The 14,398-nt window shown below is 41.4% G+C and overlaps 1 protein-coding gene across 4 annotated transcripts in view; it reads left to right on the top strand.

The window, feature by feature from the left end:
- LOC147019076 (uncharacterized) overlaps positions 1-14,398 on the top strand; it is a 53,876-nt gene that overhangs the window by 11,185 nt on the left and 28,293 nt on the right. For all 4 annotated transcript variants that reach the window (XM_085899307.1, XM_085899306.1, XM_085899308.1 and 1 more), the window contains exons 6-7: positions 3,865-4,035; positions 5,796-5,939. In XM_085899307.1, coding sequence (XP_085755433.1) covers positions 3,865-4,035; positions 5,796-5,825 — 201 coding nt within the window. In that variant the 3' untranslated portion in view covers positions 5,826-5,939. The remainder of the gene's footprint in view (positions 1-3,864; positions 4,036-5,795; positions 5,940-14,398) is intronic.

Genomic DNA, 14,398 nt, shown 5'->3' with positions numbered 1-14,398 from the left:
CATCCAGGCATGTACAAACCCCACCCTGTCCGACATCCGTGTGTGCTGCCTATGTTCGTCTTCGTTTTCAGCCACTGTTGACTTAATGCATTACACAAACTATAAGTGTATTTGCATTTATATTTTATCATGGTAGCAGATCGTTATGTTATCTAAATATGACCTTTCCTGGGAAAGTCACATTTCCAACCTCGCCTCAAAAGCCAGTCGCCGACTGGGAATCCTCCGTCGTGCTAAGTCCTTCCTCGGCCCTCTAGAGCTCCTGACCACTTACAAAGCTTTTGTCCATAGCCTGATGGAGTACTGCTCTCCCCTCTGGGCTGGTGCTCCTGCCTCCCACCTTTCTCGGCTTCACGCTGTCGAAACCAGGGCATTTAAGATCATCGGCATCTCCCGCAATGAAGCTGAGTCTTTGGGCCTCTCACTCAATCACCGCAGGTTGGTCGGTGGTCTTTCTGTCTTCTACCGACTCCTCTCCAGCCTTGCCCCCCCTGCTCTCTCTGCGATTTGTCCCCACCACATTTCCACAGGGCACTCAAGGTCCGCCAACAACCCCCTTCTGGTAAAACTACCAAAATCACGAATCACTGCTCATCTTCACTCTTTCATTCCTCTTTTTTCCCGCCTTTGGAATAAACTTCCTCACTCTATTCTTTCCCATTCTTCCCTCCAGGCTTTCAAAACAGCTGTTCACCACCACCTCTTATCTTCCCCCATCCAAATCCTCGATCTTTCCTACCCCCGATAATCCACCCAAGCCCACTTCCTTCAATTCTCCTGCTTTCCTTCCTGAAAGTCCCTCTAATGTCCATCTTCTCTTCGCCATGTTCCCCGTCCCATCCCCATCCCTCTCCCTTCCACAGTTCACCTAATGTGTCTGTTCCCCACTGTTTTGTCCCTTCCACTCCCGCCCCTCTTGTCTCATGCCTCCTTGCTGTGAGTTGTGTGTTAGCTCTCATACGAGCCTCGACCAAGGTATACAAAAAAAAACAAAAAAAAAAAAAACCTTATGTTTGGTGCAAACCCAACACAGAATATCACCCAAAGAACACCATCCCTACTGTGAAGCATGGTGGTGGCAGCATTATGTTATGGGGATGTTTCTCATCAACAGCGACTGGGGCACTTGTCAGGCTCGAAGGGAAAATGGATGGAGCACGATACAGAGAAATCCGAGAGGAAAACCTGCTGCCCTCTACAAGAAAGCTGAAATTGGGATGGAAGTTCAGCTTTCAGCATCACAATGGCCTGAAGCACACTGCCAAAGCTATACTGGAGTGGCTAAGGAACAAAAATAGAGATGTTCTTGAGTGGCCCAGTCAGAACCCCTGTCTAAATCCAATTTAAAACCTGTGGCATGACTTGAATATTGCTGCCCATCCATCCCAAGGGTTCACCTGAGAGATGGAACGCCCTGGCGTACTTCCCTTTTTGGACGTCTTTGTTGAGAAATCGGCTGACGCTTATAAAACCACAGTCTACCGTAATCTACTTTTACCAGACAGTATACGAAGTGGGACTCTTACAGTTCCTCAAGATACAAGATTGGATTGATTGGTAACTTGGTCAATAAATCAAGAAAGATCTGCTCTACAGATAAAGTCCATGCTGAAATTGAGACCATCAAGACTAATCTTCTTGATAATGGGTATCCTGAACAGATCAATATATATATATATATATATATATATATATATATATATATATATATATATATATATATATATATATATATTTTTTTTTTTTTTTTTTGTATATCTACATATATTATTATTTTAAAATTTTATATATATATATATATATACATATATATATATATATATATATATATATATATATATATATATATATATATATATATATCGTTTTTTATATACTCTATATCTTCTTCTTCTTCTTTCGGCTGCTCCCGTTAGGGGTCGCCACAGCAGATCATCCGTATGATCCGCATAATGATTTGGCACATGTTTTACGCCGGATGCCCTTCCTGATGCAACCCTGGTCGCCTCTTACGACACAGGGATATGGTACACCTATTTTAACCGGGGTATACACCGGCCCAGTACACTGGTTCTCATTTCGCCGACCTCAGAAGGATGACAGGCTGAGTCAACCCCCTGGTGTATTAATTCAGTGGCCCAACGGGGCTTGAACTCAGGACCTTTTGGATCCCAAGCTGCTGCCCTAACCACTGCGCCAACTCACCAGGCTTTTTATATACTATATATATGTACACAAATTCCTGAACCCACTAAGAATCCTAGAATCGGACCTGGTAAATGTCCAGTATATCTACGTCTCCCTTGGAAAAGCAAAATGTCTCAACTGTTTGAAAACCAGATCAAACAGACAGTGTCTCATTCTTACAATGCTGTTCAACCACAAGTGATTTTCTCCACCCACCGGTTGCTTCCGTCAGTCAAAAATATGTTCTGCCCGCCTTTCATTCAAGTAAGATTACTTACGAATTTCAATGTCAGTGTGATGCTAGGTATGTGGGCCGCACATCTTTGAGATTGAAGGATCGCATTGAACAACACGTCCCTTTGATTGGTTGACTGGCCCCGTCTGATCCCCAGAGACAACCAACTCAGGCTTGTAATAATGTACACAGGACGACGACTATTCCCTCTGCCTCTGCAATTGGTTTCCATTTACTGAATAATTAATCCTCATTGTGCAGAGCAATATCGTATTGGCTGGTTTAAAATCCTGCGTAGAGGACAGGGTTCGCTCACCTTCGTGCAATGGAGGCTACATTCATCAGGCAACAAATCCCATTCTTTGTGGACAGAATCTGTCCGAACATTTTTCTATTCTGACTATGATGGCTTGACTGTGTGACAACTGTACCACAGTAAACATTGAGTCATCATGAAAACCACCACTCCCCGTCCCTCCAACGAGCCCTCAGCTAATTAGCATGAGGTTTCTGCCAGTACTTTGGTGATTCATCTCCACCTAATCATTATTCACGATGCTCTATAGTTCCACCAATCAGGTAATCCCGTCCTTTCTTTCTCTCAACCAATCCACTTTGAGGACATTACATTGTAACTTTATAATCGAGAGTTTGGTGCTTCTTCTTAATCTTTGCGGTTTTATCCTGAGGAGTGCAAGTCGAAAAGCTTTGATAATGTCCATTTTATTGAAATGCATATTATATATATATATATATATATATATATATATATATATATATATATATATATATATATATATATATATATATATATATATATATATGTCGTACAAAATTGCTTGGGGCCCAATGAATAGAATTTTTATGCACCTCTTGATTTGTATTTTGAATTTGTTTGTTAGCACTGTTAAGAGTAGTTTCTCCTGTTTTTGCATGAAGGATTGAACACAAACTTCAGGGCTGGAGACATAGTGATCGTTCGTCATTAATTCATGTTATGAGATGGTGCTCAACGTCCTTTGTAAAGAAGGAAGATTAAGAAAACTAAAAATATTAACAAATAGAATATTAAGACAAGTAAAAAGTCCCATAATTGATGTTGAATTCAAAGTTGTTGAAGAGAGCCCATCATTAGGTTCACTGGAAAGGTAGATTTGGGTTCCATCAACATATTAGTGAAAGTTGTGGATGTATGTGGAGCAAAAAAAAAGAAGTTAACCAAGGCAAAGATATCTGGAGAATCCTGACAGAGATATGATGTGTGTGATGAACCATCAAATTTTAAATCTAATTTAAAAAAGTGCAGTTTGTGAATCTGCTTTGTTGTATATTATGGACAACTGTGTCAAACACAGCGCTGTTGAGACTTTATCTCCTTGTACCCCATAATGATTGATCATCTTCACTTCCTCTTTTGCAATCCTGTTTTCTTTGCTCATCAGGTGTTTGACTTGAATAAGTATATTCAGCTTTGTGAAGAACAAAACCAACAGCTGAGGAACAAAATGTTGGAACAATCCAGGAAGCTGGACACATTAGAAAAACCGTACAGACCGCCTAATCACCTGAAGAGGCAGTTGGGACAACACGCCCCCATCATAATTCCCGGCCGTGTGAGTACTTTTTGAAATCGAGACATTAAAAATTTATATATATATATATATATATATATATATATATATTTCTATTGGGTAATTTAATAACACATACCACAACTGCACTGACAAATGGCAAATTGTTTTAATGTTTGTTTTGGTGAGACATAATAAGTTGTTGCAAAAATTTTTAAACCTTGAAGTCCTTTTAAAATATTGAAATTTGGCCTATTCTAGGCTAGTTAATGCACTACACCGCCTGGTTTTGGCTTAATGGTTAAGGTGGCTGGCTTGAGATCTTAGGGTCTTGAGTTTGAGCCCTTGTCATTTTGTTGAAATTCTAGGCCGGTTAAAGCAACCAGGTGAGTTGATTCAGCCTGTCATCCTGTCCGAAGTCGGAAAAATGAGTACCAGCTTACTGGTAACAGGGGCACTGCATCAGCGGCACAGCCGCGCTTCTAGAAATGATTCAACCAGTAGCCACAGGCTGCGTATAAAACAACAACAATGCACTGCCTGTCAATTATTTTATTTCTCTACCATATTGGATTGTGATGGGTGTATGATTTTTTGATTTTTTATATATATATATATATATATATATATATATATATATATATATATATATATATATATATATATTTTTTTTTTTTTATTTTTTTTTACAAGAGCTGAGCTGTGTGCTGAACAGTCAATATCAGGGTAATGAATGTTAATTTTTAACAAAAAAGAAAATGGGAAAAATAGAACATCTTAAAGCACAACCAAAGAATTTCTGCATTTGGTTCAATAGGTTCACCTCTCCATTCGTTAAAATTTTGAAGCTTTTCCATCCGTAGGATGATGCACTCAAATTTTGAGAGCAACATAATTCCTTGGAGAAAATGTCTGTGCCTCCACATCTGAAGGCATTATTTATTTATTTATTTTTGTTCCCACTACAACCATCTGAAAGTTGTTGTAGATGCTTATTTTCTTCGTTACCTTTGCCACCGAAGGTGGACTGACATAAGTTATGTTTTCACCCCTATCTGGGAGCATGATATCTAAAATTTTTATGGATGGATTCAGATGACATTTTGTGGACAGGTTGGGTGTGTGACGAGGATCAATTGAATCTATTTTGGTGACTATCCAGATCCGGATCCAGATACAATAGTTTTTATATATTTGTTAAAGTTATTCTTCACCAATCAGAGGTGGGGTCAAAAACAATATTTAGCACAATATCTCAAAAACTTATGGATGGATTCGGACAAAATTTGGTGGACAGCTTTGGTGTGTTATGAGGACGAATTAATTCTATTTTGATGAATATCCAGATCCGGATCCAGATGCAATAATTTCCCACACAACGTCAAATGGGGCCTGTGCACACTCGCGCACACAATTTAGGTAAATTCTGTGAATTGTCCATTAAATTTGTTGCTCTTACTGACATTGTAGCACATGTTCTGTTTCTCTAGTATTTGGTTAATTGGCATGTTCACTCCAACCACCAAATCTGAGCCACAACTTATTCCATGACTTGGGGTGTGGTTACCCTTTTTTGTTGTTTGGGGGGGGGGCATGGTCATCTGAATGTGCTGTGTGTGTGTTCACCACCTCTAGCATATGATTATTTCTAATAATAAAACATTGAACAACCTTATTGGTGAATTAAATATCCAAACTTCCAACGCTGAGTTTAAATATGTTAAATGATCTGTGTAGTTCTGATTCTGTAAAATACTGTTATTGCTTTTACTGTCCTTTGTTTTTTGATATGTTCTTTTCAGGAAGAAGAAAGATTGTATCGGTTGCTGTAAAAGTGCCGCAAGGCCCTTCGACATGAGGAGGAGGTGGGAAAAAAAACTACAACTGCCACTTTATAACTGCTGGCAGTGATGACCGGGTACCCAGACGTCCACCTTTGATACAACGTAAGACTTTCTGTAGATGATAGTTGCAAAGTTTTGCTTAGATAGGATAAGTGGTTCCAGAGAAAACATTATTTAATAGTGATACAAATACAGCCCTGCTTCGATACAGCTCGGGACTGACATGTTACGAATCGGGTAGCACAAAGTGTTCAACCTATGTATTCCGTATACAGTCAGCCCTTTTACCTGGGGACATTGGCGGTATCAATTGAATTGCTATTCCTGTACCCTCAAACACATGCAGGTGCAGCCAAGTGAGCTTTTTGGGAAAAAAACATCTAAAACTTCTCAGATTCAAATAATTAAATAATTCTGGCTGCCAACCCGTGTGTCCGATCAGGTTGAAATTTTAAACCTACGTTTCACATGTCGGCTAGATAATAATTTTGAAGTTTCACATATATTCACACCGGTTCCAGAGTAAATATTACTTAATATTTCCCCTTCAATCGAACATGGCTGCCAAACCATGGGGCCGATTGAGTTCAAATTTAAACCCTTCATTCCACATGACTGTTCCATCATAAAACTGAAGATTCACATTTATTGATGCAGTAGTTCCAGTGTAAACATTAATTAATATTTTCCCTTCAATCCAATATGGCTACCAAACGATGTCGTACATCAAAAGGGGGGGGGGAGAGAACTTTTTGTTCGTCATGGAGAGGCGGTCATACATGTGGAGTTTCACCTCGATCTGTTCAGCCGTTTCAGAGAAGAAGACTTTTAAAGTTATTAATTTTCAATCCAATATGGCTGCCATACCATGTGACCTATTACAACATAAATTTAAATTCTCTATCTAATGGGGAAGTGGATTATGCTTGTTAACTTTCGTGTTGATCGGACAATGTGCGTTTTTCTATCCAAGATGGCCTCCAAACCATGTGACTTGTGACATCATAATTTTTACGTATATGCAGGCATGGGGGTAGATTATAGTTGCCAAGTTTCACTTTGATAGGTTATGTGGTTCCAGAGAAAACATTATTTAATAGAATTCTTGAATCCAACATGGCTGCCAAACCATGAAGAAATTAACAAATTTGTAAAAGGATGTCTTGGGGAATGTGGGTGTAAAGTTTCGCCTCAATCTGTTCAGCCGTTCTGGAGAAGAAGATGTTTTTAATTATTCTTTTCAAAACAAGATGGCTGCCGAACCAAGTCACATGATGTCATAATTTTTTCTCTGGTGATTTGTTGTGTAGATGACGCTCAAGAAATTTCAGATTTTTCCCATGCAGCGTTCTACTTGACGAATTTTCACCAGTATACCGCTTCACCGATGGCGTCACAAAAAATCACCCGTGTTCCCTATGGGGAGCTTTTTAAAATGTATGAAGCAAAATTTTTTTCCATTGCACGGTTTCAGAGATACAGATGTCTAAAGTTTATCGTTTTTTTTCAAGATGGCGCCCGTACCACGTGACCGATGACGTCATAATTATCAATGACGTATGCTATCAAAAAAGATACATACTATGGTGAAAATTTCGTGTCTATCAAACTTACCGTTCCTGAAAAAAATGATTTTTAATGCGAAAGAACCCGCAAATTGCTGGCGGAAAAAGAATAAGAAATAAACAGAAGAAAAACAATAGGTTACCCAGTCCATTAGACTGGGTACCCTAATAAACAGAAGAAAAACAATAGGTTACCCAGTCCATTTGACTGGGTACCCTAATAATAAGACACCGCAGAAAACCTTTTATCAGCAAATTGTGATTCTAAGTGTGCATGCATTCCCCACTCCTACTCCATCCCCTCTATGTGACTCGTGATCGAGCCAGATCAGTGGAAAAGGAGTTCTAACCATATTTAAGTTTATCATGACAGAGAACAAGCCTTTGTGTTGGAGAAGTTATGCTTCAAAGTATAGCAATGTTATACTTATTGTGTTTGCAAGTGATTTTGTTTAACACCATAACAATGTCACCTTGTGGCTGGCAAGCAACTGTGATTTGTTGTGTTTTTTTTTATATGTGTCCGGTATATTGCGAGAGAGTGCAAATTGACAGTAAACCAGGGAACGAGATTGCTAGTTTTGGATAATCGAATAATATATGGAGCAAATATATTGAGGAAATTTGAATGTCTGGTTACAAATCAAGACCAATTGTTTAGGATCATCAGTGAGGTGTTAAAATGGAGATTTTCAATGGGGTTAATGTTATGGTACATTAATTTATTATTTTTGCATATGGCTTGAGAAATAGCAAGTCATAAATCTAAGTCAAAGTTTTACAGCCAAAAAACAGAATCAGTTGTGGCTTCATCGATTTATTTAATCCTCAAGGGAAAGGTTTCACAATTAAATTTGCATTGGGGTTAACTACATTGCCTATATAAAGTCTACACCTCATTTCAAATTTTTCACCTTTTGTTGCCTTATAGCCTGGAATTAAATTGCATCAAATCAGACTTTTTCCACCTTTATTTACACATTGTAACCCACAGCTTCCAAGTGAAAAACAAATTTCAGAAAATTTATTAAAAATGTAAAACTATAATATTGTTACGGAAATGGCCCTTATTGGACTACTAAATATAGGATAAGCTCAGATCCCCCATTAAATGCATGTTTAGCTAGGTTGTATGGTAAAATGGACGTTACATGTGTGTCGGGAGGTGTAAGAAGCTGTTTTATTGTTTGTGCGGTGGTGGTGGAATGAGAGCTCCCTCTTCTTCCTCCCCCCATCCCGGACGAGGCCCCGCCCATTCGGCTGAGAGGGTGTGGCCAAAAAGAGGAAGTGAAGCTAAGGGGAGGAGTTTGTCGGCTTAGTAAAGGGGGAGGAGCCAGTGGCTCGCAGCGAGCGAACGAAGACCTCGTGAAAAGGTTCAGTTTGGCAGAAGTACAAAACTGCAGTCGGTTTAGAGGCGTGCTCGGGGTCGAAGCGAGCGAACGAAAGAGAAACTGGAAAGAAAAGGGGTTTAGTTTTGGGGTGAACCGTCGCTGAGGAAGGCGTGCTTGTGGCTTCGAAGCGAGCGAACGAAGGTTTCGTAAAAAAAAGGTTCAGTGTGTGGAAACAGTCGCTCTCGAGGCGTGCTCATGTTTTCGAAGCGAGCGAACGAAGGAGGCACAGTGTTGGATCTGCCGGGAGAGACGCTGAACCTGCCTGCACATCGAGTCTGCATCTTTGGCAGTAATGGAGGCTGCCTGCACATCGAGTCTGCCTTTTTGGGGTAGTGGGAGAGGTGGTCTGCACGTCAAGTCTGCGATCTACTCTTATGAGGAGGTGATTCTGCCGTGAGAGAGACGGCAGCCGGCTTTGAGAGGCGAGCGTGGAAAAGGAAAGAAAAGGTGATTCGACAGAGAGAGAAATTGAGAGGACGGAGTTGGGAAGTCGGGCTTCGAGGCGGGAAGGCAAGAGAGGAGACGACGGAGCCTCTAACGGTCCCTGCTCACACCAACGGCTCGACACGTTTGCTGATCCGCTTGCCGGAGCCCGGCACCTTGATTTGGGCCTTGTCTGGTGAACAGGCCAGGCCTGCATTTATATGCTGGACCTTGAGAGAAATCAGCTGAGGCCCATCGTTGACCTTACGTAGGGTCAGAGCGCGTGGAGACCACGTACGGTGCGGAAAAGGAAGAGTACGGCGCCGCCATCTTGCCACGCGGCGCGTTCGAGCTGGGAGCTTGAATCCGTGGACATCCGCTTGTCACGAGCGACATTCGTGCTTTTTGACACTTTCCTCTCGTCCATGAGACATCACCAAGTACTCTGTCTTGCATGCATGCTGTCTGTCTCTCTGTCTTGTTTGCACGTTGTTTAAGGCATATCTCGGTAGCAACCCCCTCGAAACCTGTAGTCCATAGTTCTCTAGTTAAGAATTGGTTAAAGATTGTTAATAAAAACATTGTAGTGAATGGTTTGCTTGTGTCGTGTTCCCCGATGTTCCCCAATAAATCTGGTTGGTTCGTATGAAGTTGCCGCTATGGATTAATTTGTGTCGCGTCGAGGAACGCCCGCTTACGAACGCCATCCTACACGGACCACGCTACGACGGTTTCCGCGTTGGAAACCGTCGAGAACGCAAGGAGGGAAACAACAAGGAAGTGCCTCTGAATGCATGGATTTTTCTTCCACCTGAATGCCCCGCGCTTGGTGTGAAGGAAAGGGGTGGGGCAGCTCGCTCCCGATTGGTGGATGCACGGCATGAGGCGGTCGGGAATGAGGAACGCCCCTTTTCGGGAAGCTTCTCGAAGGGAGGTGGAGCCAGAAGAGGGGTGGGTCGAAGGTCGGAGCCTCGCTTTATAAAGGGCGGACGCGCACGAGGCTCGCAGGCTCTCGTTCTTGGTCTCGTGGCGCTGGTCACCCCTTGGGGCTTCGCTCTGCCTCTCTTCTTGGTCCATGCTCTCGCCCTGTGATCCATTACGCTTCTTCTTGGTTCATGCTCGAGGCTCACCTCTTCTCTCTTCTCTTTTGGTTCCTGCGCTCGTGGCCCTGTGAGCGGCCAGTTGGTGGAGACACGGTTGGAAGGCGCAGCAGAGCCGGCTTTGTGGTGGACCTGCGCGTCCGGACGAGGGGTGCCGGAGAGGGTTCGCCGGCCGAGTGGGAGGCCCGGAACCAGGCGCGACCACACTGACGGTCGTGGGAAAGGGACTTGACGATCACTAAACAGGGGGCAGGTAACCTGCACGGTCTCGTGGGCCTTTTCGGTCATCCACAGCCCACGACCATAAAGGTCTATGGACCCCGTCTACCCCCTTGCCTGTGAGGGGGGTTTTCTTTTGTTTTGGTGTGCATGCTGTGGCGCCGTGTCCCCTTAGTTAAAACCTGTGTAATTGACTGTGCTTGTAAATAATAATTATAGTCGGTCGTATTGCTTTTGCATTCTATTTGTTGCTTGTATATTGCATGACTGCCCTTGCTTGTGTTGTGCTGTATAGTGAATAAATGTCCTTGTGTGCAATGTACCCCGTTCGTCGTGTCCTATTTCCCTTTTGAAAAGCCATCTTGCATCGTTGAATGAGTAGTGGGTTTTGAATGCCCGGTAAAGAGAATGGGATCCGTCGAGGTCGGCGATAACACTGCTCGGTTATGACTGTAGTACAAAACGGACCGCCTAAGCGGTTCGTGTCCCAGGCCGACCTGCGGTGCAGCCCCTCGGTAGGTTACCCACGCGGGTACTTAGGTATATCGACATTCGGCGATTCACCCTATTTCGCACGGGTAGAATGCGGACTGGGCTGTGGTGAGGTTAAACCCCCACCCGTGACTGGTTCCTGGCGGTAGTTCCAGGAGGGTCACGACTGAATTGTCCATCCGGTGGGCGACGCGGTTACGATTGGAGTTACGCGGCTGATCGCACGCCGGCGGGCGCGAATTCGTAACAATATAATATAGTTATGGATTTCAGAATCCGGTCTGATGAATGTATCCACACATCCAGGCCCTCAGACAGTTATTTCCTTAAATGCATGTTCAGATTAGCCCCATCCCTATGTCTAATGGGATCTTAAATGTGATACGTTGAGAAGGGTGAAGAATAGATCCCCTCTCTTATGGGTAGCTTTTTTCTTTACGACAGACACATTTATGCACATATTTATTTCGCGAGTGCTAACGCCCGCCTTATTTTTCCTCAGCAACGTTTATGCACATATTTATTTCGTGAGCGCTGAGGCCTGCCCTTTTTCGAGCACACGGGTTGTCATGGTAACAGTGCGCAAGTGGGGCGGGTGAGCTTGGTGGGACTCTGCAAGCTGAGACGGGCCGCATATATAAAAAGAATTGCAGAGGTCTGTTGAAGGAGAAAGAAAGCAAGAGATGAAGGGGAAGTAAGCCAGAAAGGAAGCGCGAGCGAGTGAGCGTGTTGGTGTCTGACCAGCGCCAACAACAAGACAATTCACCAGTCAGTTCGTTCTTTCCGGTGCTTGAGCAGGCGAGCGTGTAGTGCGCGTGTGGGTGTGAGCAGCACCGACAACGAGTGAGGCATGGGTTTGTCACAACGAGTGGGGCGCGGGTCAGTCACCAACGCACCGCGTGGGTCACTGGATGTTACCAGTTTCGTGAAGTGTGAAGAGCTGCCCATGTCGCAGCACCAGGGTCTAAACTCGCGACAGACTATCTCGGTGCTCCCCAGACATCAACTGGCATTCAAGGCTGTTGGCGAGTGGGTGCTGGCGATGGACAAGACATGCACACACACATTTCAGGACGTTTCCACCTCACGGATGACTTCCCTCTGGTGAGCAAGACGACTCTTCTCCCTTCCTGAATGATCTGCTGGGTACCCTTGTCTGTGTTTAGTTGTAAGTAAGTCAACCCCCGATAAGCATCTTCTCTCCATCTCTTTCCTGTCATTTTGATTGATTTTGCCTGATTAACTATATTAATTTTGATTGCTTTGCAATTTATTCATTTATTTACCTCAGGATATAAAAAGTTATTTTTATTTATTTATTTTCTTATTAATAAATTATTTATTGACTTCCAACCTGTCCGTGCTTGTCCTTTCCTTCCATTGGTCTGGCATTGTCCGAACCAAGATAGACTGGGAGGTAATTACCACAGATTTGACCAAAAATAGTTGGCACGCACCAGCGGTTAAAACGCTCGGGCGCCCTAATTAAGATCGAATCAAGATAAGATTGGTGCTTTGCTGAGGGCGCGCTCCCCGCTCAGGTAGCCACGTGACCTCCAGTTAAATGGAATAGATGGTGGACACTGGAACTCGTGGTTGACTGGGTGGCGTTCGAAGTTCTAAAACAACAACCCACCGTACCACAACGTTAATTGTGAGCGGTGGCCCCAGGTCCGGCTCTTCCGGATTAATCCCCGGACAACTGGGGATTAATCCCCCCCGAGTCATAAGCTGGTGTCTCGGAACCCGTGGCTGCAGATATATATATATATATATATATATATATATATATATATATATATATATATATATATATATATATATATATATATATATATATATATATCTTCTTCTTCTTTCGGCTGCTCCCGTTAGGGGTCGCCACATCGAATCATCCGTATGATCCGCATAGTGATTTGGCACAGGTTTTACGCCGGATGCCCTTCCTGACGCAACCCTGGTCGCCTCTTACGACACAGGGATATGGTACACCTATTTTAACCGGGGTATACACCGGCCCATTACACTGGTACTCATTTCGCCGACCTCAGAAGGATGACAGGCTGAGTCAACCCCCTGGTGTATTAATTCAGTGGCCCAACGGGGCTTGAACTCAGGACCTTTTGGATCCCAAGCCGCTGCCCAAACCACTGCGCCAACACCAGGCTGTATATATGTATATATATATATATATATATATATATATATATATATATATATATATATATATATATATATATATATATATATATATATATATATATATATATGTATATGTATATATGTATATATGTATATATATATATGTATATATATATATGTATATGTATATATATGTATATGTATATATATATGTATATATATATATATATATATATATATATATATATATATATATATATGTATATGTATATATATATATGTATATATATATATGTATATATATATATATGTATATATATATATATATATATATATATGTATATATATATATGTATATATATATATATATATATATGTATATATATATATATATGTATATATATATATGTATATATATATATATGTATATATATATATATATATATGTATATATATATGTATATATATATATATATATATGTATATATATATATATGTATATATATATATATATATATATATATGTATATATATATATATATATGTATATATGTATATATGTATATATGTATATATATATATATATATATATATATATATATATATATATATATATATAAAATATACATATGAACATGAAATCTTATATTTATATTCTGTACTGGCAGGAGTACCTGGCGTTGCCCGGTTCTGTTACATTCTGTTGGTATTTTGAAGAAATCAATTTGTTTGTGTTTTTTCTAATATGTTTGTGGGTGTGAAAGCACTTCCCAACACCCACGAAGGATTGGGGTTGGGGATTATTTCATATTACCTTTTACATCGCTGCAAAGGCTTCGGCGCACTATTGAGCGATAATTTTTTTTTCCGAAAACACTTCCCGACACTCACTGATGAAACTCTGAGAGTTTGACGAAGATCCGTTCAGTCATCTTGAGAAAAATGATGCCACACACACAGAAGGTAACACCCTCCTTATCCCAAAATCTGAAGAAACCAAACTACCTTTTAAATAACAGCCAATAACCTGTCTACAAACAACATCCAAACTTTTAACAGGAATCATCACAAAAACTATGTATCACCACCTAACACACCAAGGAGGCTTAGAGGTGAAACAGAAGGGATGTAAGAGAGGATGTTATGGAAGAATAGACCACTTACTACGAAACAAGAAGAACCAAATTGTCCACAGCCTGGGCAGACTCTAAAAAAGCTTTTGATCATGT

Source organism: Eptatretus burgeri, chromosome 10, assembly GCF_056783735.1.
Source record: "Eptatretus burgeri isolate ZD-2024b chromosome 10, Ebu_testis_v1, whole genome shotgun sequence".
Lineage (NCBI taxonomy): Eukaryota > Metazoa > Chordata > Myxini > Myxiniformes > Myxinidae > Eptatretus > Eptatretus burgeri.
This window is presented reverse-complemented; position numbering and strand designations above follow the sequence as displayed.